At 38.3% G+C, this 27,527-nt stretch overlaps 1 protein-coding gene across 2 annotated transcripts in view; it reads left to right on the plus strand.

Annotated features, from left to right (window-relative positions):
• Positions 1 to 27,527, plus strand: part of pik3r3 (phosphoinositide-3-kinase regulatory subunit 3) — a 321,047-nt gene that overhangs the window by 260,181 nt on the left and 33,339 nt on the right. The window contains exon 1 of one of the 2 annotated variants that reach the window (XM_008109543.3): positions 15,367 to 16,193. The exons of the other annotated variant lie outside the window; for it this stretch is intronic. Coding sequence (XP_008107750.1) covers positions 16,088 to 16,193 — 106 coding nt within the window. The 5' untranslated portion in view covers positions 15,367 to 16,087. Of the gene's footprint in view, positions 1 to 15,366; positions 16,194 to 27,527 lie in introns of those variants that run through there. 2 annotated transcript variants of the gene reach the window in all.

Here is a 27,527-nt window from a genome sequence, read left to right on the forward strand (position 1 = left end):
AATTCATGAGTAAACCAGGTTTTTTATAACCTGAAAAATGGGGGGGGGGGGTTTGAACCCCTAACCCCCCCCCCTCGCTACAGGCCTGGTTCCCTGTATGTATTATAAGGTGTCTTTGGGGGGGGGGGGTCTTAAAAGATGTTAAAAGTTTAAAATTAACTTTATGGAAGAAGGAGATTTCTAGAACAGCAATATTTTGAAATAGATATCCTAAAGGGATTCAAACAAAATATGGGAGCATACCCTGGTGAAGGAAGGGGGGAGTTGGGAACAACTGTCTTACAGAGACAAAGGATGTTTAAGTATAGAAATAGACGACAACAGTGAAGTGAGCCTTTTCTGCTCTTTGTGCCAAAATTTTATGCTGCCATCATACTCATTTTCACTTCTGCAGCCGTTTCTGTCTATCCTGGTCATTTTGCTGGGCAGAAATGAGAAAAATAGCTGAGCAAAGACCTCTTCCCTGTTAAATGAGTTAATCAGAGACACATGCTGAGAGTCAGGGACTTTGCAAGTACAATCAGGGATGAGAGTCAACCTAATTGGCTACAATTGGGAACATGAGACGAGGTGTGGATGGAGCAAACTGTGGGCATGGAAATGCAAGAGCTGTACTTGGTAACTTCTGGGCCTGTGAGCCCTCTCTTCCAAGGACTACAACTTTGACCCTGTATTTTAAAGACAGAAAATCTGTTACTGTGAAAATCCATCCTGTTCCAGAATAGGTACCATTTTTTAAAAATCTCATGATAAAGTCCCAAAAACAAGTGGTCGCTTTCATAAACTTGCTGACTCAGACGATGGGTTTGTTTGGGTTTGTTTTTGTTTTTTTTTCATTTGCACACATTTACCCATTCCACATACAAAATCTGACTGAACTAGTAAATGAACCTTCTTTGGATGCTGGTGACATGTTACCTTCCACCACTGCACCCAAGTAGCTAGACTAAGTAGTGCAGGGTACACTTTTCCCGTTCTAATTCAAATGGATGGGGTCTAATTTGGACCAAATTGTGTTCTTCCTATCCAATTTGACAGTTCCACAGGACCTTATAGGTTACACAAAGCATTCACCTTAAAAAAATTTAAAGACCCTAGAGAAGGAAAACTAACATGGGAGGAATATAAGTAATCAAGCGCTCATTCCACTTTCCCTCCCTTCTACTATATTAACTGAACCCACTTTAAAGCATTATGCTGCATTCCTACACTCACTCACCTGGGAATACATCCCCTTCAACGCACATGCTTGTTTTTGAGTAGACAGACATGTGTAAGTCTGCAGAATTAGCATCTGTTTTGACTAAGAATAGCTTTCACTTTGTTTAGCTTCTGATGTTATTATACTATACTACCGAGTACTGTACCTTCATTCTGTAAATGCAGTTCTATCTGTGCTGGATGGCTAAAAGAACATGGTAACATTTCATATGAAGCTCAGATCTGAGTGAATAAGTTGTAATACAATCTATATTTCAATCTGCAAGTGGAAATGAAGGATGTAAACTAGGATCGCTCAATCTTTCTCTTGAAAAGTTGTGACAAATGTGAGGAACTATTACCCAAGTAATAATTCCTTGCCAGTGTCAGCACTATTGGAGAGGTACACCTGGAAATGCAGATCTTAAATGGGCCCCCTTCTGAGCTTTTGTGCCTTTCCTTAATAGTTCAGACTTGAAGGCATAAGTTATTACCTCCAAAATTCTCTCTACTTCTGTTCACCATATCCTCCAAAATAATTTCTAATGCCTTCCTCTGCAAACCAATTTTAGTGCCTCCATTGCAAAAAATATATAATCATTGAAATAACTATACTGCTTTGAATTTTTTCCACTGAGGATGTTTTATAGACAGGTTTACTTTTCTCATTCAGGGTCTGCTAGCCATATTTGTACACAGGAAGGAAACTTATCTGAGATCAGTTCAGTTGGTCAGATCCTGAGGGAGTTTTGCTTTCCCTTCTGATGTGTAAAATGGTTTGCTTACTTGTGTCAGAGTTAGAGTTTTGTTACATATATACATACACATATACATACATACACACACATGCACACACATATACATACATATACATACATACATACATACATTTTTATTGCAGCATGAGAGTGAATGTGAGGCAGCTTGTGTCAGAGTTTTTCAGACAGCAGGAAGTTCAATAGGCAGTGGGTGGAATGGGGAGAGGAAAAGGTTGTAGGGCCTCACTCTATGTATGGAAAGATTGCATGTTAGGAAGCTGCAAATTATGTACACACACATAAGTAGGCACACAAAGCTCAAAAGATTTTTGTGTAGAGTGCTTAATTAAAGGGATTAATTGTAATTCCATCTCTTTTTTTAAAGTAGTCACAATACTGGATGAATTGAACATAATGCATTACGTATGGACTCAATAAGCAAGATGGAAGGTGTATTCACAGATGTGGTAATGAATGGGGAGTGCTTTTTCAGTTTGCCATCTATACCCAAAATACCTACCCACCTCCCAAACCTGATTGCATACCAGGACATGATTTCCTTTAAAGTGCTTGATCTAGAAATTATTCCTGATCTGGGTTTGGAATAAGAGCCTTCCTGCTCTTCACCAGTATTGTGTAAATATATATCTTTAGAGCAGAGACTGGAAAGTTCCTTTCAATAAGAATGGTTATAAGCATTTACTAAAGCCATTCATAACTAGACAATAGTAGAATGATGCTTTGGATCCCAGAGCATCACTCTTCCACTGCTCAGTTATGGATGCCTTCAGTAGGTTATCATAGTTATTCTTCTTAAATGTAGCTTTCAAAGCTTTGCTCCAGGGGAGAGTTAATTCACCTCATGCACACAAACTCTATCTAGGGGCCTGCTTGAGCCTAAATCAGGTCGCTACTTAGCAAGTTTTTACGCATTGCCAAGAAGAAACCCAGCAGATTGGATCAAATTGCTTTCCTATGTTCAGCATATTCTGCTGGAAGTTCTCCTGGCTTTTTCCAAAACACATGAAAACACTCAGGTCTTTAATATTTAATCCTGCCTCAAAGTACAAATTGTCAGATGCAAGAAAATGAAAAAGAGTTGATAGCACCAGACAACAAGAACCTTTGTTACATTAGGGAACAGGCAGAGTTGTGTGGGTTTCAAGTCTATTAGGATCATCATCATATTGTTACCTTTATTATAAAAGGCCAAAGATCAACAGCAAGGCACTATTTGGGATAAGATTGTTTATTAGAAGTATTTCTTTATTGCTCTTAGTCCACCAGGGTTCCTGAGGTGCTGAATGACAAATAAAATCAGATAAGATGATGTTTGGACTGTGTATAATAACCTCAAAATATTCTCTGTTAAAGCAAGATAGTTAAACATTACATAAAGTTAGCTGGGATGCATGCATATGGACTGGCATCTTGCATATTGCCAAAGATTGGCAATATTTAAATTACAAGAAAGCCCCCGAATCATACTTTTCTACCTTTAATTGTAATTAGTATGTACAGGATGGGCCAAAAGTCACAAAGGTATTTGATGTTTTAATGACTTGGGGGGGGGGGATTGAAATGTAATGTAATGTAATTTTATTTCCTATATATACTGCATATGATACTATGGTATTGTAAATAAAAAGGAGTTATTAAATACTGAAACCCTTTTGTGACTTTTGGCCCACACTATATATAAAACTTTCTTATCTGTTCTCTCAATTGAAGATTTTTAGCATGAGAGCACACATGCCCTTTCTATATAATGAGTTATATTCATAATTTCAAAGGATCCTTTATCTTATCTTTTGGGATTCTTTGAAGGCAGGGAAAATTTTGACCTTCCAAATGTTTGATCTATAATTCTATAATTTAATTTACAATACTATAATCACTTGGCCATGCTAGCTAGGGCTTCTGAGAGTTGAGGTCCAAGACATCCGGAATGCCAAACGTTTCCAACTCCTACAACAAATAATGAATTAAATCTCGACTTTCTAACATGGGAATAAATCCTATTGGGCACAGTGGGATTTACTTTGAGTAGATATGTATGCAGTACACTAAATTGTAACCAATGCAGCTGTTGTTAGTAGTATAGGCAACATAGCCATTACTGCTTTAAGAAGGAAGACAATAATTATGAGTACAGCAAAGGTAACCTGGTCTAAATGCAATGGAGATGTTCGGGGCTAGCACAGGGAAAACACTGCAACCGGATTTCAACAGCAGGTCTCCAATGACTCACTATCAAGAACAATATTTGGGATCATTCTGCCTTCTGATTGGGAAATATTACTGCTTCTATATCTAATTATATTTTTAAATGAAAAGAAGATTTTAGTAGCAAAATCTAGTCTACTTCTTGTTATTGTTAATTGCTTTCAAGTTGGCTTCGACTTATGGCAACCTAATCCATGAGAGACTTCCAGGAATACTGATCAGGTTTTGAAAACTCAGGTTGTGGCTTCCTTGACTGCATCAACCTACTGTACTTATTGATAACAATAATGATATGAAACCTAACTAAAAAAAAGGGCATCAGAACAAAATGTCTGAGCAAAAGATTCATTAAAGTATGGAAAATTCAATGGAAGAAACTGAAGTTTATCTTCTTGGTTAAAACATATATATAGCTGTCATTCCACCAAAATAGCATTCATGGTGGTTGCAACTGTAATTAAACACCTAATCCTAAATTCAAAATAACTCCCCATACACACAACTAATATAATACAACAAACCCTTTTCACAATCTGTGCAATTTAATGGTGGATTTCCCCCCTGAGGGAAGTCAGGTTGGCATCAAAGCTTCTGGACTTTGATTTTAAAATAGCTTTAATCTGTTTTTCAATCATGGTTTAATACCTTTTATTGTGCAATATTTTGGATGCCCTGGTAAGTTGTTAATACACCATTTTAATAAACAAACAATTCTGGACCGACTTTAGGAATGAGTTATGCAACTAGGTTGCCGATGATTTGACAAGCCTGAAATAGATGCCGTGTACCAAGTAAAAGTACGGTAGTATATGTGCATGCCGAAATGAAAGGGTTGGAGAAAAAATGCCCAAGCTACATTTTCATTCCAGATTAATCAGAAAAAATGCACATTGACTTTCTTCCCTTCCCTGTAACCTGTATCCAAATCAGAATAAGGCAAAATAAATCCATATTTTTACCTGCATTTATCCATTGTAACTCTGTGATGAGACTCTGATATTTTAAAATTTATTTGAATGTCCATGAGGGGTGAATATAATGAGCTATTCCAGCACAATAAAGCATATGATACAGAGGCATTAAGAATGCAACATGACAGTTTTACCCATACATGCCCTATAGTCAATGTTCATGTTTTAAAGAAGGTATCTGATCAATGTTCTCCTGAACATCTTCAGGGAGTCACTGTTTCTGTCAGATGATGATGAATAGAAACATACTGAAGTAGTTTCTAAGAGTTTTTATTTAAAGTATAAAAAAGAAGGAAGCCCATCTGCCTATCACGGATTAATCAGAGAGTGAATAGGGATATAAAATTAATTTATCTAGAGCAAATTACTTGAATGAAAGCTCTGTGCTTTTACGCAGCTCCCTCTCCCTGAAGGAGTCTGGTTACTGTAGCAGCAGATTTCTTTCAATTACTTGCTATAGAGATTATTCAAGCAGCAGCAGTAAACTTCAAATTCTCTATTGCCATACTTCTGTAAAGTGACAGTGGGCTTCTAATTATCTGACACAGTTTTTATCAATTTGCAGCATTTGCCGAAACCTCACGTCAACCCAGTTAGCAATGAGGCTGGTTGACTAGCATGGATTTTGTATTATCTGCATGTCTATTTCAAACAAAAGCTCTGGTGAGCAAAATTATCTGGTTTTGGAGCAATAAACTACCCTTGTTTTAAGAAGCAAATCTGTCTCTCTCAGAGCTGTTTCTGATGCTACATTTTACAACGTCTCTTAATTAAGCTCCGTCTCAAGATGTGTGCAGACATCATAGAGGAAGGGTTATATCATGAATGTTTATTTTTTGCAGTAAAGAAGAACATTCACCAAAAGTGGAAGTTGGAGCAGAGAATATGTGCTTTAAAAAAAAGAAAAGGAAAAAGAAGAAGGATATTTTGTATGTCCATATAATGCAATAGTATAGAACCATCCCTATACGAGGTTTGGATGAATCTTTTGAATTTGTATCTGAAGACTGATAATCCAAACATCAATAAGATGCCTACTCCCCTCCGTTTGCAGCATCAGATTCCATCACTAGCCCAGTAAATGTCTGCCTACAACCCATGCCATTTTTTAAAAAATTCCAGAAAACTCATTTTCTTTGCTTAAATAATTTCTTCTTGTCTCCCTGAGACTGAGCTTTGTTTCGGTTCATCTAATGTAGAGGAAAAGAGCTGTGTCAAACTTTCAGTTGAAATATCATAGCAGTTCTACTGTACTATCTTTTCTGATTGCTGCCTGACTTCTATACGCAGCTTTTCAACAATTTGAAAGAGAAGTGTAAAAAACATCTCTACTAATCCCCTAAATGTTTTTTATATGCCAGCAAGACTAAGGAAATTTAGACATGTAACTGAAATATGTTTGTTGTTTCTGTTTACGTAAGAGTTTGTGGTTGGTAATCAAGTCCAGGTTTATGTGATCCTACTTAGGAGGCCTGACTTTCTAGTGTTTTTTGGAGTGAGGTGGAAGGGCGCACCTGACCCTCTTAAAGTCTATGTGAGCTGTATTGTACCATTTGTAGTGTTGCACTTTTTTTTTTACACTACTGGTAATCTAGTGGTGAGGGTTTCTTTTCTCCATAGAGACACATAGAAACATTCACAATGATAAAAGGACATATATTTTGTAATTAGTGGCTATTGCCACATTGTACTGATCATTTTATTTAATTTGAGTTGTGCTCTTGTTAATTTTATATGTGTAGTGTTATATAAATTGATGTTATTGATTTTTAAATGTTGATGTACTGTATTTTATGTGTTGTATGGAACCATTGTGTGCTATTTTGTAAGCCGTCCCGAGTACCTATGGGAGATGGTGGTGGGGTATAAATAAAGTTTTATTATTATAGTATTATTATACTAATTTTTCTTTTGGGTGGGTTGTAACAAGGATTGTAGAAGCAATAACATGCTGCATCAAGCTGCAAATTGTCCCAGGAATGCTTCCCTGGAAACATTTTCTACTTTAACAAAATCTCAAGTTCTACTTTAACAAAATTCAATCAGATTCACCTCTGAGTAGATTAAGGTATCAGATCCCATCTGATCTTGGAAGCTAAGGAGGGTCAGCCTTGAAAGTGAGACCACTAATAAATACCAGTGCTGTAGGCTATATTTCAGAGGGAGGATCTGGCAAAGCTATCTCTGAGAAACCCCTATGAAATTAATGAGGTTGCTGTAAACCAACAGGAGTCTTGGAAGGAGCATAAAACATATAACCATGATTACGTTAACCATTCTCGAACTAGCCCACAGTTCACATAATCTAATAAACCTCCACAGCAGGCATTTAGAATTCCTTTTCTCTTAAGAATTGTTTATTGAATGGGTTGCTGTGAGTTTTCCGGGTTGTATGACCATGTTCCAGAAGCATGCTCTCCTGACATTTTGCCCACATCTATGACAGGGTGAAACGTCAGGAGAGAATGCTTCTGGAACATGAGCATACAGCCCAAAAAACTCACAGCAACCCAGTGATTCCAGCCACGAAAGCCTTTGACAACACATTTTTTGAATGATGTCGTCATTTTTATTCCCTCATTATACAAATTGAGTATTGCTTATCCAGAAATCTGAAATACGCCAAAATCATTAACATTGAGTGGCTAAAACAATGACACCTTTGCTTTCTGATCGGTCAGTGCACACACACACTTTGCTTCGTGCACAGAATTATTAAAAAGGCGGTATACCAAAGCTGTACATGAAACATCATGAATTTCATATTTGGGCTTGAATCCCATCTCTAAAATATCTCATTATGTGTATACACTACACATTAAGTGTTGTGAAATCCAGGGAGGAAAAAATCCAAAACATGGAACACTTTTGTTTTAGATAAGGGACACTCAACCAGCTTTTCACAATCTCTTGATCTTTTAGCTTTGACATTCTTTCCAAATGGCTTAAAGCAGGCATGGACAAAATTGGTGTTTTGTACTTCAACTCCCACAATTCCTAACAGCCTCAGGCCCCTTCCTTTTCCCCCTCAGCCGCTTAAGCTGAGGGGGAAAGAAATTATGATAAAAAGTGAATAACTCCTCCCCAGGACTAGCGTTTACCTATCCTTCAATGTTATAGCTTATTTGGGACGCTGTGGGAACTGGATTTTCAGTACATGTTGAGCATCTATTATTTGGAAGTCTGAAATATATATATATTTTAAAAAACCTGAAACTGTCCATCTGAGTAGCCGAGATGGTGAAACCTTTCCTTTCTGACGGTTTAATGTGCACAACATGGCTTGATGCACACAATTATTGTAAAATATTGTACAAAAGTGCTGTCAGGTTATAAGGTGCATATGAAACATAAACGAATGTCATGTTTAAATAAATGAAAGTAATATTTTAAAATATTGTATAAAAGTATCTTCAAGGCTATAAACAGGGCATCAAGAATGCCATGCCTTAAGAAGCTATGTTTAAGAATACTATATAAAATACTATATAGAAGTGCCTTTGACATAAGGTGCATATGAAACATAAATGAGTATCGTGTTTAAAATAAATTAATGCTATGCTTGAAAATATTGCAGTAAAATACCCTCAGGCTATGTGTATATGAAATATATAAATGCCATGTCGCCATGTCAGACTACACAGAGAAGCCACTGAAATCCACAGGCATGTGGCCAATTTCAACAGAAAGGAGGAAACCATGAAAATGAACAAAATCTGGCTACCAGTATTTTTAAAAAACTCTAAAATCAGGACAATAAATAAAGAACAACACTCAGAAGATGGGAATTCCAGACAGGAAACAATCAGGGCCAGCTAACATCTCCCAACAAAGAATTCCCCCAGGCAGGAAGCAGACAGGCTTTTAAGCTGCAAGGCCATTAAATGCTAATCAAGCTGGCCAATTGCAACATTCACAGGGCTGAAGAGGGAAAGGAAGGGGCCTGAGGCTGTTAGGAATTGTGGAAGTTGAAGTCCAAAACACCTGGAGGGCCTAAGCTTGCCCATGCCTAGTCTACACTGTAGAATTAATAGTCTGATGCCTTTTTAACCCACTCAGTGCCTTGGGATCCTGTGAGTTGTAGTTTTACAAAGTTTTATAGCTTCTCTGCCTCAGCAAACTACTACTCCCAGGATTACATAGCATGGAGCTATTGCCAGTTAAAGTACAGTAAACTGCATTCATGGGCTGCCTGTAATATCCACATTATGTGATGCAGGTAGCTCTTGACATCTCTATCTGGGATCCCGCAGGTCCCCAGATTTCATGGCTGGCGTTTCGCACTGTCTCCCTTGTGTGACGTTTTAGTCATGTTGAAACACCATTGAGGAAGAACCGATGGGGAAGAAAACAGACGTGGATACCTCAAGCTCTTTCGCCTCCCCCTTCCCCTCGTTCTCTGCCCCCCATTTTCCTTCGTCCCGCTTAGTAACTGAGGCTTCCAACCAATCCGCACCCGCCCGACCGGCTTTCCCGCTTTCCGATTGGCCCAGCCGGCCGCGGACCTCTCAGCCAATCCTGAAGCCCGATGCTTCTTCCCAGACAAAAGACAAGCAAAGCGGCTCTCACAAACTGGGCTAACTAATCAGCGCTCGCGCGCTCTCTCTCTCTCTCCCCCCCCCCCCCCCCGTCCCTCGAGCCGAACTGGCGTCCATACTGGCCGCGAGCCAAAAAGGTGGAAGGAAGAGGTAACAACCTCTTTCCCCCCAGAAGAAGGAGAGCAAAGGCGGAAGCGTAGGTTAGCATGAATGTAAGGAGGAAAAACTCTGGAAAGTCTTCCCTCACAGCCCTCAAAAGTTCAGGAGCACATCCCAAAACAGTTGCTTCAGTCAGGAATGGTTCCCAACCGTTGGGCCTCCAGGTGTTTTGGACTTCAACTCCCAGAAATCCCAGCCACCTTACCAGCTGTTAGGAAGTGTGGGAGCTGAAGTCCAAAACACCTGGAGGCCCAAAGGTTGGGGACCACTGCTCCCCTCGGGGAGATGGGGCAGGATATAAGAATAAATTTATTATTATTATTATTATTATTATTATTTAGTGAGTCCTATCCCCATGTGCTTTTCAATGACTCCTAAACCACAGAAAGCAATGCATCTTATTTGACAAAAATGATGGCTAATTAAGATTTCACTTAGTGGTATCCAGGTGTTGCAAGGTACATTTATATTTATTTTTATTTACTTTGTTTTATACCTCGCCCTCACTCCCTCATTGAGGGACTCGGAGAGGCTAACATTTGGCAGCAATTCGATGCCCTACAAATCTAAGACAATACAAAAACTCAAATATAAATCACAGATACAAAAAAATTAACACATCATACAAAACTACAGTACATAAAACAATAATTATGTTTAGAAAGAATCTGCACTTTTATCATTTTCCTCCTTTCCATTATGGATATACATACAGTTGAGTCTCACTTATCCAACATAAACGGGCTGGCAGAACGTTGGATAAGCAAAAATGTTGGATAATGAGGGATTAAGGAAAAGCCTTAAACGTCAAATTACGTTATGATTTTACAAATTAATCACCAAAACATGTTTTACAACAAGTCTGCCACTTGTTTGGGAGTGTGGCTTCACATGTGTTGTTATTGGGGTATTGGCCCTTGCTGCCTAGAGAAACAGCTGTGGATCCAGGTGGGAGGCAGACTGCATTGGATAATACAGAACAATGGATAAGCTAAGGTTGGATAAGCGAGACTACTGTATATGCAAATAGATATTCCAAAATCTCCTAAAATTACATACATATACATACATGAGATACTGGTGCCCCTGGTGACGCAGGGGGTTAAACCACTGCGCTGCTGAACTTGCTGACCAAAAGGTCGGCAATTTGAATCTGGGGAGCAGTGTGAGCTCACGTTGTTAGCCCCAGCTTCTGTCAACTTAGCAGTTTGAAAACATGCAAATGTGAGTAGATCAATAGGTACCACTCCGGCGGGAAGGTAATGGCGCTCCATGCAGTCATGCTGTCCACATGACCATGGAGGTGTCTATGCACAACGCAGGCTCTTTGGCTAAGAAATGGAAATGAGCACCAACCCCCAGAGTTGGGCACAACTAGATTTAATGTCAGGGGAAAACCTTTACCTTTACTACATTAGATACCAAGTGTAAACATACCATTTATTTATTTACTATATTTCTACCTCACTCTTCTCACCCTGGAAGGGGACTCAGAGTGGCTTACAGTTTGGCTACTTCAGTGCCACCTTACAAATACACAGTGTATAAATATATTTCATATATACATAGCCTGAGGGTACTTTAATGCAATATTTTCAAGCATAGCATTCGTTTATTTTAAACACAATACTTATTGAGTTACTGTGAGTTTGCTTGGGCTGTGTGGCCATGTTCCAGAAGCATTCTCTCATGACGTTTCGCCCACAACTATGGGAGGCATCCTCAGAGATTGTGAGGTCCGTTGGAAGCTAGGCAATCTGCGGAAGGTCCAGGGTGGTAGAAAGAACTCTTATCTGCTTGAAGCTATTGTGAATATTGCAGTTGGACAGCTTGATTAACAATTAATGGCCTTGCAGCTTCAAAACCTGTCTGCTTCCTGCCTGGGGGAATCCTTTGTTGGGAGGTGTTAGCTGGCCCTGACTGTTTCTTGTCTGGAATTCCCCTGTTTCCTGAAAGTTGTTCTTTATTTACTGTCATGATTTTAGAATTGTGTAATACTGGTAGCCTGATTTTGTTCATTTTCATGGTTTCCTCCTTTCTGGTGAAATTGTTCACATGCTTGTGGATTGATGCACAAAAAATGGCTTCTTTGTGTAGTCTGACATGTTGACATGGGATTTATATATTTCATATACACATAGCCTGAGGGTATTTTACTGCAATATTTTCAAACATAGCATTCATTTATTTTAAACACGATACTCATTTATGTTTCATATGCACCTTATGCACATAGATCAAAGGCACTTCTATATAATATTTTATATAGTATTCTTAAACATGACTTTTCTTAAGGCATGGTATTTGTTGATACCATGTTATAGCCTTGAAGTTACTTTTATACAATATTTTAAAATATTACTTTCATTTATTTTAAACATGGCATTCGTTTATGTTTCATATACACCTTATAGCCTGAAGGTACTTTTGTACACTATTTTACAATAATTTTGTGCATCAAACCACATTTGTGCACATTGAACCGTTCGAAAGGAATGATTTCACTATCCCACCCACTCAGATGCATAATTGTAGGTTTTTTAGTATTTCAAGCTTCCAGATAATAGATGCTCAACATGAACTGAAAATCCAGCTCCCACAGCGTCCCAAATAGGCTATAAAATTGAAGAATAGGGAAAAATCTAGTCCTGGGAAGGAGTTATCATATTCACTTATTTCTTCATTATCAACTCTGCAAAACGAAGCCAGGCTCCCTCCAAGAGGCCATGGGAAGGTCTAAGCACAAACTCCACACTGATTGAACTATGTTAATCTTCCATTTGTCATTAGAAAGCAGAGATGCTCTAATAATACAGTAATAATATTACACAGAAACAACAGAAGATAATAATAAACTTTATTTATATACCCGTCACCATCTCCCCGAAGGGACTCGGGATGACTAAGATAAGCCTAAGATTTTGGGTGAATCCAGATATAGGGCATCTATTGCTAGGACTCCACGCACAACGTGCAGCTATTCTCTTAAGAGACTTTTTTATTTCCAGGTGGAAAATAAAGTCATGGAGAAACATGCGAAAGGAAATTGATGACATCTATACCCCGCTTTAAATGCCTTGGATGAGGCAGTGACATTGCACGCGAAAAACCTCATTTGGAGAAGCTGTGAATACATGAACAATCACATGAACATCTAGCAGAAATAGACAGGTGTGGATTTATTAGATGTGACCAGGCATGGACAGGTCTTTTTGTATATATTCTGTATACCTGCATTGCTTGAGCATTAGCCAAAAATATCACTGTGGATGACCGCGCATAAGAGTAATGAATGCTCCTTAAAAATATGGTAGTGGTGGCATTCCGGTTCCAAATGTAAATTCATAATACAATATATGGAAGCTTATAGCTTCTACAAGACTTCCCTGAATATTATTTGGTAGATATTTGTATCTTCTGCAGAATAATCTATCTATGTGAGCAATCCTTTAAGATAAATATGCTAGATTTTGAATTATTTTGGATGTGGCTGCAAGGAGACTCTGCAGCCGGCTACTTTAACATCAGTGATGGACTAAAAGGGACCAATCAGCTTGTTTTTTCCAGATTTCACTTATAAAGCCAGGTCCTATCCTAATAGGTGGCATCACACACATACATACAAATATATGAGAAGATGGTATTTTATTTACACTTTAGGAAGTCTGCTTTAAACCCTAAAGTGCCTTGCCGACAGACTATACAAACTATCTTTGATAATACACAGCACACTGAAACACAAACACTGTCTCATATAATCTGCAATGTCCACAGCCATATAGTTGCCAGAATCCTTTAGCCATATATTAAAAGGTAAATAGATTTTATTCCTGTGTCAACATGGTTCTGATGGAGCTTCACTGACACAGACTTCGAATCAATCATCCAAGCTCAACCATACACCACATTATATGCACAGAAAATAACAACTGTTTCCCACAAGTTACTATTGCTGTAATCTCCATGTTGGCCTGAATCCTATTCATAGTCCCAACTAGAGCAGACCCATCGAATCAATGGGTTGCGTGGTGAGTCAATGCTTATATAAATCCTTCTCCTTAAGTGGGTTTACCGTAGTTGAGTCTAACAATAGGATTCAGGCCATTGACTTTAACAGGATAACTCTGGGGTAAATTACTATAATTGAGTGTAACCAAAGTATCCCTAAAACCATAATTAGTTGTGGGCAGACCATGATCTTGTCATGTGGGGGCCACAGTTTGCCACAGTGCCACCACCCTTGTCATTCCCATATTATGCAGGTAAGGCATAAGATCCAGCTTATCCTAAAGAAGTCTTATTGTTTATTTCCCTCCTTTCCAAACATCAGTCCAACTCACACTCATTCGGTGGGATTTACTGTGCATCTCCACAGATAAATGGCACTAAAGAACAGGAACAAATGTAGTTTTTATCCTTTATTGGATAGTTTTGACTCTGGTACCCTGCTGACATTTCACATCCAGTAACCTCATTACTGCTATCCACAAACTACCCGAAGTAAATGGCTGGGCTCTTTAAATTTGGAATAATCCTGCAAAGAGTAACTGGAGTTGATGGTCTGCTAACGATGGCTTGGATCATGATTATGCATACTGTACTGGAGAGATGTATTTTAAAAAGCCTTCATTATTACACATACTGTATTTGATTGATGCACAATACTCCTCGTACACATTCGGAAAAGAGTATTCAATGTGTTTATTTCCCTCCTTTCCAAACATCAGTCCAACTCGCACTCATGCAGTGGAATATTTTAAAAAACCTTCATTATTTCACATATAGTATTTGATCGATGCACAATGCCCCCCTCGTGCACATTTGGAAAAGAGTATTTATTCAGATCCCAGAGCAATACATCTTCCTTCCTTCCGCACAGCATCCTTCACAAACATCCACAGTCCCAGCACATGCATAACCCCCCCACAAGCAAAGCAAAACAAGTCTTAGGGAAGCAAGTGGTTAAAAAAAGAGCTGGCCACTTACTTTCCTAGGCGACAAGCAAGTACATACTTTCTTTTGGGGCATCATCTTCTGTGAGGTGCAAAGGGGACAGGGGGAAACCTGGACATCAGCTGGAGAGATCCCCCCTCTTCTTGCAACCTGTCCCTACCGCATGACTTTATGTATGAAAAGTGGCCCGAGAGGTAAAGTTAAGCATCAGCTTATCCCATTCCCAGCGATGGAGCCCCCGATGGCGCAATGGGTTAAACCCTCGTGCGGGCAGGACTGCTGACCGAAAGGTCGGAGGCTCGAATCCAGGGAACTCCAGCTTCTCATGCGGGGACATGAGACAAACCTCCCACAGGATGGCAAAACATCTCCCCTGGGTAACGTCCTTGCAGACGGCCAATTCGACTTGCAGTTTCTCAACACGGAAAAAAAAATCCCACTCCCAGCGTTTCAGTTTAGGAGAAAATCCTTCCCAGGGGTGAAAGGGTTAACCCAAAGGGGGCGGAGCTTCTCAAGCAAGCTGGGCCTTCCCCGCCTCCCAAGTGGGCGGAGCCTCTTCCCCGGCAAGGAGGCGGTTGGTGACGGTTGGGGCCCTCAGAGCCTCTTTAAAATGAAGGTGAGCGGGGCTGGGAGCCGCCGAGTAGGAGCGGAAGGGAGCAGGAAGGCAGGCACGGAGCCGCTGGGCCGGCGGAGGAGGAGGAGGAGGAGCTGCGCTTCCCCCTGAGTCGCCTGAAAGCCAGACCTTGCCTCCCCAGCCCCCTCTTCGGGCAAAAAAAGGACTATTATCATTATATTCTTCTTGTTCAGAGGAGGAAAGCAACTCCTCTCCACAGGCTTCACTTTTTCTCAGAGCTGCCTTTCAAAACTTTCTGGGAACAAAGCAGGACACAGAAATCTCCACTTTGCAAAAGAATACCTCTTTTCTTATTATTATTCTCTTACCCCGTCTCCTTTGCTTCATTTCGACTGAAAGAAAAGGGATCCCTTTCCTCCAAGAAGAAAGGAAGGGATTCGATCAAAGGAAAAAAAGCCTTTTCTTTGGCTTCCTGACTGAAAGGGGAGTGGTTTTTTCCCCGAAGAGGAAACCCATCGAAAGAAAAAGTTTCTTCCCCTACACACACCTCCTTCTTATTTTTTAATTATTAGTCTTTTTTTGGTACGCTCTCAGCTTTACTTTGTGGTGTGTCGTATTCGTTGTGTGTTTTTCTTTAAGAAGAAGAAGAAGAAGCAAGCTGACAAAAGAGGGACCCCAGAGATCGCCCATCATCTCCTCTTTGCCACCATGTACAATACGGTGTGGGATATGGATCGCGATGACACGGATTGGAGGGAGGTGATGATGCCATATTCCACCGAATTGATCTTCTATATCGAAATGGACCCTCCAGGTAAGGCAGAGACAACACAGGACCTTCACTGTGTTCTTAGATCGTACTGGTTTTGGAGCTCCAAGCATCTGTGGCAGGCATTGATTGTTGAATGAATCACTGGGTTGCTGTGAGTTTTCCGGGCTGTATGGCTATGTTCCAAAAGCATTCTCTCATGACGTTTTGCCCACAACTATGGCAAGCATCCTCAGAGGTTGTGTAGTCTGTTGGAAACTAGGCAAGTGAGGTTTATATATTTGTGAAGAGTCCAGGTTGGGAGAAATGACTCTTGTCTGTTTGAGGCAAGTGTGAATGTTGCAATTGGCCACCTTGATTAGCATTGAATGGCCTTGCAGATTGAAAGCCCAGCTGCTTTCTGCCTGAGAGAATCCAGACTTTGCATCTGCAAAGCCATTAAACGCTGATCAAGTTGATCAATTGCAACATTCACACTTAAGAATAATAAGAATCTTTATTTCTACCCCCCTACCATCTCCCAAAAGGGACTTGGGGCGCCTTACAAAGAGTTTGTAATGTAATAATACATATGGTGCAACAAAGATAAATACACCAATATCTTGCCTCCAACACACAAGAGTTCTTTGTCCCACCCTGGACATTATTCCACAGATATATAAACCCCACTTGCCTAGTTTCCAACAGACCTCACACCTCTGAGGATGCCTACCAGAGATGTGGGTGAAACCTCAGAAGAGAATGCTTCTGGAACATGACCATACAGCCCAGAAAACTCACAGCAACCCATTGATTGTTTCTTTTCCAGTGGAACAGGCTCATTTTAGTTGCCAAAGAAACAGAAAACTGTACTTTAAAGCAAGCGTGTAAACTTTTAGGTTCTCTTCCCCCCCCCCCCCCCAGTTTTTCAATCCGTTGAGCACATCAAACGCTTCAATTTTTCAGATTGCAGCTCTAGAAGCAGGCACCCATCAGTTCTGAAGACCTTTTGTTTCTTTTCCTTCTATTGTTAAAAGTTTATTGTGTATATACATTCCTAATATCATATACAATCATCAGTGTTTTTTTGTTTTTGTTTTTTAAAAAAACTAATTTTGTACTTTATCAAAATCTTTCAGTTGTTTAACTTTGGGTCCTGCACTGGGTTTGTGGAACAAAACTCTTGTATCCCAATCCTTTGCTGCTTTACTTGGAAGTAAGCATCACTGACTTGCGTTGGGTTTACAACTAAGTGAGTAGTGCAAAGGATTGCAAACCAAGGATCCCAGAAACTTATACGTCTAATCTAAAGAATGATATCAATATTACTTCTAGTGGTTGAGAGGGATTGTCCCCACTCTGGTCTGGCATAATACTTCTTTTGTGTGTCAGGAGGACTGAGATGTCCACCGAGCCAGAGATCAGTTGAATCATTGGTGGAAGCTGGATCCATTCAGAATTATGGTTGTGAGAGTGTGAAATTGCCTCAAGCTTGTGAGCCTTCTTGATGACGTCATTTTAGTATGAAACTGTGTGTGTGAAATTTCATTTGAAAATTGTGTTAATTATCTTGAGTTTTTCTCCCAGAATATAAAGAAATCATTACAGCTAGTATTTCAGAGTTCTGCAGCCTTGCAGAGATGTGATCCTTTATAACCTAATGCTTTTAAGTTGTTTCAGTTGAATCAAAATGATAAAAATAAGCTTGAAGATTATCCTGCCCATCTAGATGCAATACCATGAATTCTTAGACATTAACTACACAAGGTTTCTCCTGCATTTCCTGCAAAAAGCTTTTCAATAACTTGCTAAGAAAATTAATGCATATTGAAGTCAGAATTTTAAGACATCCTGCCAAGGTTTCTTAAGCTGCAGCTTCAGCATTTTCCTAAATTTTAGTCCTATGTCTTTTTATGAATGCGTCTTTTAACATCGTTTTCTGCATACTTGAAAACTATCATTGTACTGCCTGTTAGGCTAGAAACCAATATCTAAAGACAATTGAAATCTATAGGATTATAAAGCCCCTCTAACTTTCTAAAGTAGGTATGACCAGTTTTTCATAGTCTCCTTTTTTTTTTACCATCTTGAACATTACAGATAATTTGTGGCAGTAACCCAACTTCTCAAACTTTAGACTGATAGATTTTGAGTAGTGGTGTTATCATATTTTATGTTGCAACTAGTTCTTGGTGTCTCCTATATGCCATGACCATCAGTGAATTTTTTAAGTGTTACAGGTAATTTGTGGTAAAATATGATAATCAACTATTCCAAATTTAAACTCTACGATCTTGTATAATTATTGAGATTTTTGCTTCCTTGTTGATTCAGCTCTTCAACTTCTTTTAAATGTTCACTTCTTGAAGAGTAGCTCATTTTAATAAGTTGATATATAGCTCAATATAAACTTCAAATATTGTATTGGAATACTGTTAACGTAAGCCGCGTTGAGTCTCTTTTGTGAAGAAAAAAAGTGGGGCATAAATAAACATAATATAATAATACAACAAATATATCTTAGCAGTCTAACAAAGCAAATGAAAGATTTGCTCTTGAATTTCCAGTCTTAATGGGAAGTAGGTTGAAATATGATCAGGGTTATGCTTCATGCATCCAAGAAAAATGACAAAATTCTGTGGTTGAAATGAATTATTCAAATACAACAGCCCTGCATGGTTCTGCTTTACGTAGGTGTGCATTCCAAAATTATAAATTTTCAAGGGTTGATAATGTTTTGTTAACTATTGGGCTAGTGCCCAATTAAGGATGACATAAATAGGCCTATTAGTTAGAAGTAGAATTATATGAATTATAAGCTCTGTTACGAGCTGGTAGCAGCAGTAGTAGTAAGAAGAAAGAAACGCACACACTCAATAATGTTTATGTGTTGCTGCTCATTTGGGGTTTATTTCTCTAAAACCATGAGGGCTGGAAACTTAGCCCATTGTAAAAAAAAAAACGGACCAAGCTTGACATTCTTTGCTGATTTCATTCTTGCATAGTGATCCTCAGGTTCCTCAAAAGAACCCACGGTTATTAATGCTTAGATACTGGTTCTTTAAATTTACCTGGATCTGTTAGAGAATGTAATGACAGCTGTTTTTATTTGTGTATATTTTTAAAATAAAACAATACTAATATAAAACATTTATTATTTATTGTGTCAGAAACAAATTGAGGGTACATTTATAATTTATTTTAAAAGACAAAGTTAAAAACTTGGCATTGTACTAAATGTCCTTTGACCAGAAGCTGGCCACTTGGAGTGCCTCTGGTGTCGCTGCGAGAAGGTCCTCCATTGTGCATGTGGCAGGGCTCAGGCTGCATTGTAGTAGATGGTCTGTGGTTTGCTCTTCTCCACACTTGCATGTCGCATGCGACCTGCAGCATATAAAAACATAATACTAATATAATATTGGTATAAGCATTTCTATTGTGAATACTTGTTTTCAGGTATTTGTTGCTTTTATTTTTAAAGAATTGTAGAATGTTTGGTTTTATTTCCAAGACTGTAACATCTGTTATGAAGCAGTCTTTAAACATGGTTGCCTTTTGAACATCACTAGGTCTATGGAGTATTTATAAGTTTCCAAAATTTTCCATCATTTGTTTCATTCTGTACTTCTCTCAGAAAAGTGTGTGTAATACCAGAGCATTTTGTCCAAGACATTGCAGACAATTTAAACCAGTCAGAAACACTATATTCTGTATTTGAAAGCCTTTAGTGAAAGTGGACAGTTTAAATAGCCTAAAGGTACAATGTCCTGTCTGATCTTGAAAATAAGCAGGATCAGGTCTGGGTAATATTTGAATGAGAGACCACTAATGAATAGGTTATATTTTGGAGGAGGAAACTAGTAAAATCTGAGTATTCTTTGCCTAAGAAACCCCCATGAAATTCATAAGTCGACATATAACTTAGAAGGTGAACATGGCCAGAGAAGATGGCTTCCCAAATGTTCCCTGTTTTTGAATACACTTTCCTGGGTAAATTAGTATTGGCAGGCTCATTAAAGGTGAAGTAAGACCTGGAAATCCTTACTTCTGATTCATTTATCTGGCCAGATATAAATGGCAAGATGAAGAGGAAAGACACATTCAAATGTGATAATTGTACACATTGCTAAGAATTGGTGTTTATATTAAAATCAAGTTGGCACATTAAAATTTTAAATAGTAAAATTAAGAAAATCTAGTTATTTTACATGAGTAAGCTTGATTTTATTTCCAGCAAAATTTAAAAATGCCCTTTATTACATAACCGTTTTGTCCATGGATGCAGCACTCAGTTGATACAGGCCTTGTTGCAGTTGTTTTGATGTTTTCATTGTAAGTGTGTCCCGTTTTACATTCTATTAAGTAAATGGGTTCCTGGTTACACACCAAACTAATATATACTCACAAGTACAATAATATGCACTAGTAAATGGTCACTAAACAGATATAAAGTATTAACTTATATTGAATGAAGTACAATCAGTACAGAATTTACAATATGATAATGTTCCATACTTCAAAATGAATATATGAGTGAACAATGTTTGCTCTATACATAAGTTTTCACTCGTCAAATCAATCAGTTGAAACTGAAGAGCATGTAGAACACACACACTAAGAAGACTAAGTCGAAACCGGTCGTGTGTGTGTGTCATATATTCATTTTGATGTATGGAACATTAACATCACATTGTAAATTCTGTACTGATTTTACTTCATTTAATATAAGTTTTTACTTTATATCTGTTTATTGACCGCTTTACATTCTGGCATATCTTGATTACCTGTGTATCCCAATGGGTTAATCTAATACACCTGGTTTTGATACAGTTGACCTATTCACAGTGGGCTGCTGAAATAAATGGTTTGCGGTTGACCACTGGAGTGCTGCAAACTCTAGTGTTCTGAGGCAATGTGTAAGGTCCTAGCATTTAGTTATTAAAATACCGGTATGTTAGAACATGATTGCTTTAAAAGAGAGAAGAAATCCAGTTCTTCCCTATTGAAGTGTATAGTTCTTAAAATAGTGATGGGAAATCTTGACTCTGAAGAAATGGAAAAGTTCAGTGTGATTAAAAGATATACCTCTGTGCAATATTATTTCAGTTACTAAAATATATAGAATAGAATTTTTATCCCAGTAGGGCTCAGACAATTACTGAATGTTGTCTGAGTACCTTCCTAATGAGGTCTTGTACCCTAAGAGTAAACCAAATGTCCATCTTGTCCACAAGGAGGTCAACCAGATGTTTATGGAAAGCCCACAAGCATAACAGGAGTGCACTAGTATTCTCCTGATCATGTTCCCTAGTAACTGGTTTCAGAGATACATTGTCTCTAAATCTGGAGGTAATATAGAGCCATCTTGATTGATAGTACTTTGTTTATTCATGTTCATGAACTGCCGTCCATTCACAAGGGATCTCAGATCAGTGTACATAACACTATATAGTCAAATACAATATCTAGCTGTCAAATTGCAAATTAAGAGGTCTGTGCTCTATGCTACTATATCAATAGGAAATTGCCTTATACAGAGTCAGAGCATGGGTTGTCAACTCCAGGTTTCAAGATGAGATCTTTCCTTGATAAACCTTGAAGTGTAGGGATTGAACCTGGGACCTTCTATATATAGAGCCATAATCTGAGACTCACCTTCAGTCTTTTCTAACACATATATACCCTTTATGTGTGAGATGGGAGCTACCAAAATTATCACAAACATCTGATCTTATTTTGGTTACATTTAATAAGGGATTATTGGCATAATGTGTTGGCGATATTATTGTGGTTTGTGGCTCTGCACATTAGTTGATTGCATCATCGCCAGTGGCGGTCAAGCCCCACTGCGGAGTATCAAAAAATGTGTAGTTAGGAAACTAATCAAAATATATGAGAAGCTACATATCGGAATGTATAAATAGCACTGTCAGCTTTGTATTTTTAATCCGAACTTTGCAACATTTGGAAGCTGTAATCAACAATAACATTGAAAACTCTTCATTGAACAAACACAATTTGCAGCAGTTCTCTCCAAGACAGTGGTGTTCTAACATTCCAATTCAAAACATTACGTAACGGGCTGCGTTGGCTTAGTTATATAGCCTTTGTAGTGAATTTAAATTTGAGCTTTAGCATAAGCTTTTAAGTAGCTGTTTTGTAGTAATAATTTTTTGATGTAAACTATCTGTAAAGATGAAGCAAAAACTAATTCTATTTATTTTAAAAAATAGTGGTAGCATAAGCCTTGGGTTTGCTTACAAACTTCTTTTTTATGTTTGCATTTTTGCAATTATTACCTGAAATAGATTTTTGTTTTTATCAAATTGAGAATATGGCTTAATTTACAGAAACAACTGTAATGATAAAAAGCTTGTTAAGTGGATGGGCACCATCTTTATTTATACAGTAGAGTCTCACTTATCCAACATAAATGGGCCGGCAGAACATTGGATAAGCGAATATGTTGGATAATAACATATCTACTGTGTGTAGATTTTGTGCTTTCTGTATACCTGTTTAAGAAAAAGTTCTACTTAAATCATCCTTAAGTGTGTTGTGCTAGGATAGAAACAAAATAGGAATCAAAAGTAATAGCTGCCTGGTATGTGTCTCATGTGGGAGAAATTGGGGAGTTCTGAATATGAGAACTGCTAAGTGATAGTGCAGTTCCCTTTGTAGTGTTCCCTTCAGAATTCAGACTGGATTCTTAGTAGTCAAACCATATTGGATTGATTGACACAGCCCTGCTGCTTTTCCAGCGTTTGCCACCATAGTACCTAACTTTGGCCCTTTCAACACCGACCATTTAATACAGTTCGAAAGGTAACTTCTGACTGCAGTAACCGGACAACAAACATCCAGAAAAGCATGTGAAAGAAAGCCGTTAATGCACGTCAGTGCTCTGTGGTTTATCATTATCCAGGCTCAAATTTGTTCTATGATTTCCTATGTAGTCATCTGCACAGCGAAACCACTTTCTTCAATGCCAGTTTGAACCTAAGTGGTTAGTGTAGATGTGCCCTCTGTTCTCATTCTTTATGTAACCTCAGTGTATCTTTGAGAAAGATATCTCCAGGAATACACAAAAAGAGGTTCTATGCAGCAGGCTTTAGGCACAATGGTCTTTGCCCTTTTGGCATCTGGTCTCAGAAGCAATGTAAATAGTAACAAGGTATCTAGCTAATATGATTTCCTTAGATGTCAGAATACAATCCTCAGCAAGTTTTTTGTTTATGGCCATAACCCTCAAAGTTGACAAACATGACACAGATAGCCTTCATGCCCTAATTTGTCTTATCTGGTAGACCTAAAGGCACCAAAAAGGGAAGGCTGCTTTCTTTGTTAAGACTTTTTTGGTGGAGGGGAATCAACTCTATGTCATCAGAGGCTAGAAGACTGATATGAGGATGAGGGAATAGGTAGCTCATAGTAAAAGATTAGTAAATTATCTCAGATGTGCTCTAGATAGTCCCTTCATTCAGAGGAGCCTGACCATTGTATTGGGATAAAGAAAGAATTTCATGTCAGATTGGCTGTGACTCCGGAATGTATATTTGTGTGATTACAGGTTTTGTATTTTTCTAGGTTTGAATTTGTTTGAATTGTTCTACTTACCGTATTTCCCTTTAAATAAAGAAATGCTTTTATTACAGCTCATTTTATTAGGTTCTTGCTATCTGCTTTTTTTTTCAAACTATAGTATAAGGATTATCAATTATTTATGCTTTTAGGTCTGTATGTGTTTGTACCCACACTGTACATAAAGGGTGTGATTATATAAGAGTTGTAGTTTTGGGTCCAGAATGTGTGTGAGATAGTTTCATCATCTTGCCTGGTGCATCTACTTTGGGGGCATCCCTAACTTCTTCCTGACAACATTGCATATGCATAGGTAAATATTTGGGGCAGCAAGCATTTTTTTTCTGTATGGTTGCTGATGTCTTCCAATGGATAAAGAATCTGTGATGTTCCAAATATTGTTGGATACTAGCTTACATCGCTCAGAATTGGGAGGCGAGCTATTGTTGAGCCACATGGAAAAGTTTATGCATTCCTTATGATTCTCAGATGCCATATAGAACAGTCCTATATACCACATGCTGCCTATAGAGTGTCAGTGAATCATTTAAAGTGATTTTTCTTTTACTAGTAGCTGTCATGTTGTAGATCATCTTTTTTTCTCTAATGTGCTAGGCTAGGTACCATATTTTTGCTATGCTATTTATTTGCATTGTTTCCTGGTAATTTACTGTGGACAGGCAACTGATATCTTGTAGACCACCAGCAGTCTACAGACCATCATTTTGACTAGCACTGCTTTAGAGGATTGATCTGAAATCAGGTGAAGTTTTCCTTATCGTTATGGATGATCCTGACATTGACATTGATCTACTTAGGTACTGAAAAAACATATTTTAAAATCTGAGCTGTGGAATCTCTAAACAAAATATTTGAATAAATATGGAAATGCATAACGAATGTATTCCTTAAAATTAACTAAATATTGAAGAATACAACTACAGAATGCTGAAGGAAATACAAACAAAAGCTGATGCAGATTTTTGAAGGCACGTTCTGATCAGCCCCATATCTTGTCATTTTTGTGTGTAGGCATTTGAGAAGGGATTGTAGATACTAACTGCATATTTCACTGCAGCCCTTCTGTTGCAGTTGAAATTAAAGGAAAGTAAGGAGGCTAGTAAAACTTATTTTTCCTTATGATCAGACATCACAACCCACTTCTTCTAATGTTCCTGTGCTTGTATTCAAATTGCCTATCTACCTAGCCATGAATTTTCTTAGGGGTTTCTTTGCCAAAGAATAACCAGAGGAATAGCCAATTTTTTTTCCTCTGGAACATAGGTTACAGCGCCTAGTTTTTGTTGGCGGTCTCCCATCCAAGTACCAATTGGGATTGGTATCTTGCTTAGATTCCAGGGTCAGACAGGATCTGGTGCCTTTAGGGTATATAAGAAGGGCTTTGGTCTCATATATACCTCTGTCGTTAGTTAAACATTAATATATTGCAAGCACTTTGTACTTTATGTTCCATAGTGTTCAACTGAGAATCCTATTGTAGCTGTGGGGGATCTATGGAATGAATAAATTGAGCATTGAAGTTAGTCTATTCCAGACAATGCAGTGAAATAATTTCTGCAAAATGCTTTTCTGTTTTTATACACGCATGCATGGGTGCACATACAGTTGTATCATTTATTGCTTAGAACTTCTGAGGGTTAAACTTGTTAAATGGGCTTGCACTTTCCAGAAAAGAGAGACAAGGACCCAAGAAGTCCATACTAAGGTGGTTTCCCATGTCGCTGGCTCATTCCGTTGTGAAAGATCTTCCTTGATATTCTGGTATTTTTGAGAGATTTCTCTGTATACGTAAAAAATATATTAATGCAAAACATTCACATTGTCTTGAACTGACCAGATCATTTTTCTGGGATTTCACCTAATGAGGACTAATGTGGGCTGATATATGTCATGTGTTAGAAGAAAAGCTTTAATATGAGAGTAAAAGAAATTCTGGAGATAAAATAGTTCTGAATAACGCAGAATTGTTTGGGAAGTACAGTATAAATAAAAATGGTATTAGTTTATATAATTTTTTCTCTAGTTGAAAAACATAAATTTACAAAGCTGAAAAATCTTTTACTGTGCATATAAATTGTGCTTAGACATAAACTATGTTAACTGGAAATTTCTGGTATCAAGTAGCTAATCACCGTCACCATTAGAAAGCAGAAGTCCTTCAAGTATGATGTGCACACTAGTGTTTCTCTGTCACCTGCTTGAGCAATATTCTGCTAGAAAAAATATTATAGGTATGATTTTGTACTAGCCTTGCACTGAAGAACTCAGGATCTGTACACGAATGCCAATGTGAAAGCACACCATTCGTTAAAATGTTGGGTACAAGAGGATAGAGACTATATTTTCCAGTGGCATATTACTGTAAAGTATCCATTTGCCTGGCTAGTAACTGTTGCCTTTACTCCGTTAACCCTTTAAATCAAGAAAATGAAGTCATAATAGTACTGTGCCACTCAGCACATTGAGAAAAAGTGCTGCAGTGCTGTTGTTCTCTGCCTATGCCAGTTGGGAGGGGGCAGCAAAGCGGACAGAAGACACAGTATGCACAGCACTCTTTGCAGTCTATTAATATCTAGCACTCTTTGCAGTCTGTGACACTCTACTTCTGGTGGCCAGGTACTGCAGAAAGAAAGGAGTCTGGCTGGAAAAAGTGCGACAATACTACTGGAGGTACTTTGCTCAGCCATTCAAGACTGGGAGATGAAACTCCGATAGTGCTGCTATACTATCTCTTCAGGAATTGGGCTTTGTGTATGTGTTTTCAGAAAATCAAACAAGTAAAGGAAATAATATATGCAGAAAGAATGTGGTAGGTTTGTTCGTGATCTTGAGAAATGGTTGAAACAGGAGATTCTGGGTAACTGTAAGTTAATAGAATTGTTGAAAATTGTTCTTTTGGGAAGACACCTTTCAGTGCACCCAAATCTGGTACCACATTTATTGAGAGCTAATATGATGTAGTGTAGTGAATGCTGGCGTAGGACACTGAGAAACCAACATTTGCATTTCCACACAGCCATGGAAACCTATTGGGTGACCTTGCTGAAGTCTCACACTCTCAAATTAAGAGGAAGGCAAGAGCAAACTCCCTCTGAACAACTCTCACAAAGAACTCCCATGTCGACATAAATCAGAAATGACTTAAGAGTGCCACACTTAATATGGAATGCATATTTCTAAAATGACTGGTACGTAGGTTTCAGTATGGTAAACACCAAAGTTCAGCATGCACATTTGAATAGTTGGTGTAGGCTACTTTCCTTAAACACACTACATCTGTTTCAGACTCATCCATTGTTTTCAAATAAAATGCCTGTTCAATACATTTTTGGTATTGACTAGATTTCATGTTTGCAAAATGTGAGAAGTGTATAAAGATGGTCTTGCCAACAGGAACTGGATCAGTCATTTCCACCGCATAGTGAGCTTTCTCACTCCACTCTTGCCTTATTTAGGGTACCCAGCACTGGTACTACTTTATCAACTGTTTTGCTACCATGCTATGGACAAGGTTATTGTTCAGATACTCACTCACTATAGTAGTTGTTAGCTTAATTGTTTTACTGTTTATTTTAGTTATATTTATTTGAGATTATGTACACCCTCAGGATAGAACACCAGGATAATTTAGTTACTTTTTAAAAGCAAGTTCGTTTTAAAAACATTTTAAACCATGTGCTTGGGTAGGGATTGGCCTTGTTATTGCCAAAAGGTAATCAATCATTACTCTGTACATTTGTCATCTATCACAAATGAGAACTGTTTGCTCCTGGGTTTGGTTCTGTTGGGAAGTTCATA

This window comes from Anolis carolinensis, chromosome 4 (genome assembly GCF_035594765.1).
Source record: "Anolis carolinensis isolate JA03-04 chromosome 4, rAnoCar3.1.pri, whole genome shotgun sequence".
NCBI classification, from domain to species: domain Eukaryota; kingdom Metazoa; phylum Chordata; class Lepidosauria; order Squamata; family Dactyloidae; genus Anolis; species Anolis carolinensis.